Source organism: Apaloderma vittatum, unplaced genomic scaffold (genome assembly GCF_000703405.1).
Source record: "Apaloderma vittatum isolate BGI_N311 unplaced genomic scaffold, ASM70340v1 scaffold38638, whole genome shotgun sequence".
NCBI classification, from domain to species: domain Eukaryota; kingdom Metazoa; phylum Chordata; class Aves; order Trogoniformes; family Trogonidae; genus Apaloderma; species Apaloderma vittatum.
The window spans coordinates 64,796-65,775 of NW_009732112.1; the positions used below are offsets into that span (position 1 = coordinate 64,796).

The window sequence follows — 980 nt, forward strand, 5'->3', positions numbered from 1 at the left end:
TTTCCTCCAGGGCCCCCCCCCCGGAGCCGCGCTCCCCTGCCAACGGCGACTACCGCGACAGTGGGATGGTCCTCGTGAACCCCTTCTGTCAAGAAACACTATTTGTAGGACATGAGCAAGTCTCTGAAATCTGACCCTGCAGCTGCCCCTCATATCGCAATTTCATCTCTACTGTCTTCAAATTATAAATAAATATATATATTATAAATATAACCTTTGTGTAACCCTGAATTACAAGAAATGTTTTCAGCTTTTCTTTCCTCCCTCAGAATTGTCAGGCCCCTTTTTTATAAGTGTGGTAAAACTTTACAGAACAAACTGTGGCTTTATAAAATAAAGGTATTTCTAAGCAAAAACACCTGTCAGTTGTACTGTTTTCTCCACTGTCATTTACAAGCCACTGCTAAATATACTTGACTGGGAAGAATGTTGGGTAAGGCTGGTTTCAGTGCAGGCAGCATGAGTTGGGGGCAGCATCCTGCATCCTACAGGACATTGCTCAGCCTGGCCACAAGTGTTGCTGCATGGAGAGCATCCCTTCTCCTGCTAAAAAATGATTTTGGTTGCTCCTTTTCCTTTTGGACTCTGACCAAGCTAAAGTACAAACCTGATGGGACTAGAAGCAGTCCGTGTGCCAGTCTTGTATCCTTGGCACGACTCCAGCGCTGCCTGAGCACTGATAAGCTGGAATGAGCCGCTCAGAGTCCTCCTTCCAGTAGAAACCAGCCAGGGTCTGCCAGTTGAATGCTGTGGCTTTGACAACGTTTCCCATTCCCTGCTGTTGTATTTAGATCGCTAGTGCTGTTGAATCGTATTTCCTCGTGCCCCACCCCTACTCTCCGTGAGACTTTTCTTCCTCCCTTAGGAACAAAACCATGGTGTTTGAGAGCAAAATGGTATTTCAGTCCTACTCAGTTATGTGCTAGGTTGCTGGCTGTAATGGTGTTAGGGGAATAATAGGGGTCAGCAAAGCTTAAATG

At 46.1% G+C, this 980-nt stretch overlaps 1 protein-coding gene across 1 annotated transcript in view; it reads left to right on the forward strand.

The window, feature by feature from the left end:
- The window catches only part of TMEM108 (transmembrane protein 108), a gene marked incomplete at its 5' end in the record, with an annotated part of 7,823 nt that extends 7,689 nt beyond the window's left edge, over positions 1–134 (forward strand). Inside the window, one exon of the mRNA XM_009875384.1 lies at positions 11–134. Within this exon, the coding sequence (XP_009873686.1) occupies positions 11–134 (124 nt within the window). The remainder of the gene's footprint in view (positions 1–10) is intronic.
- Between the last annotated feature and the right edge of the window lie 846 nt (positions 135–980).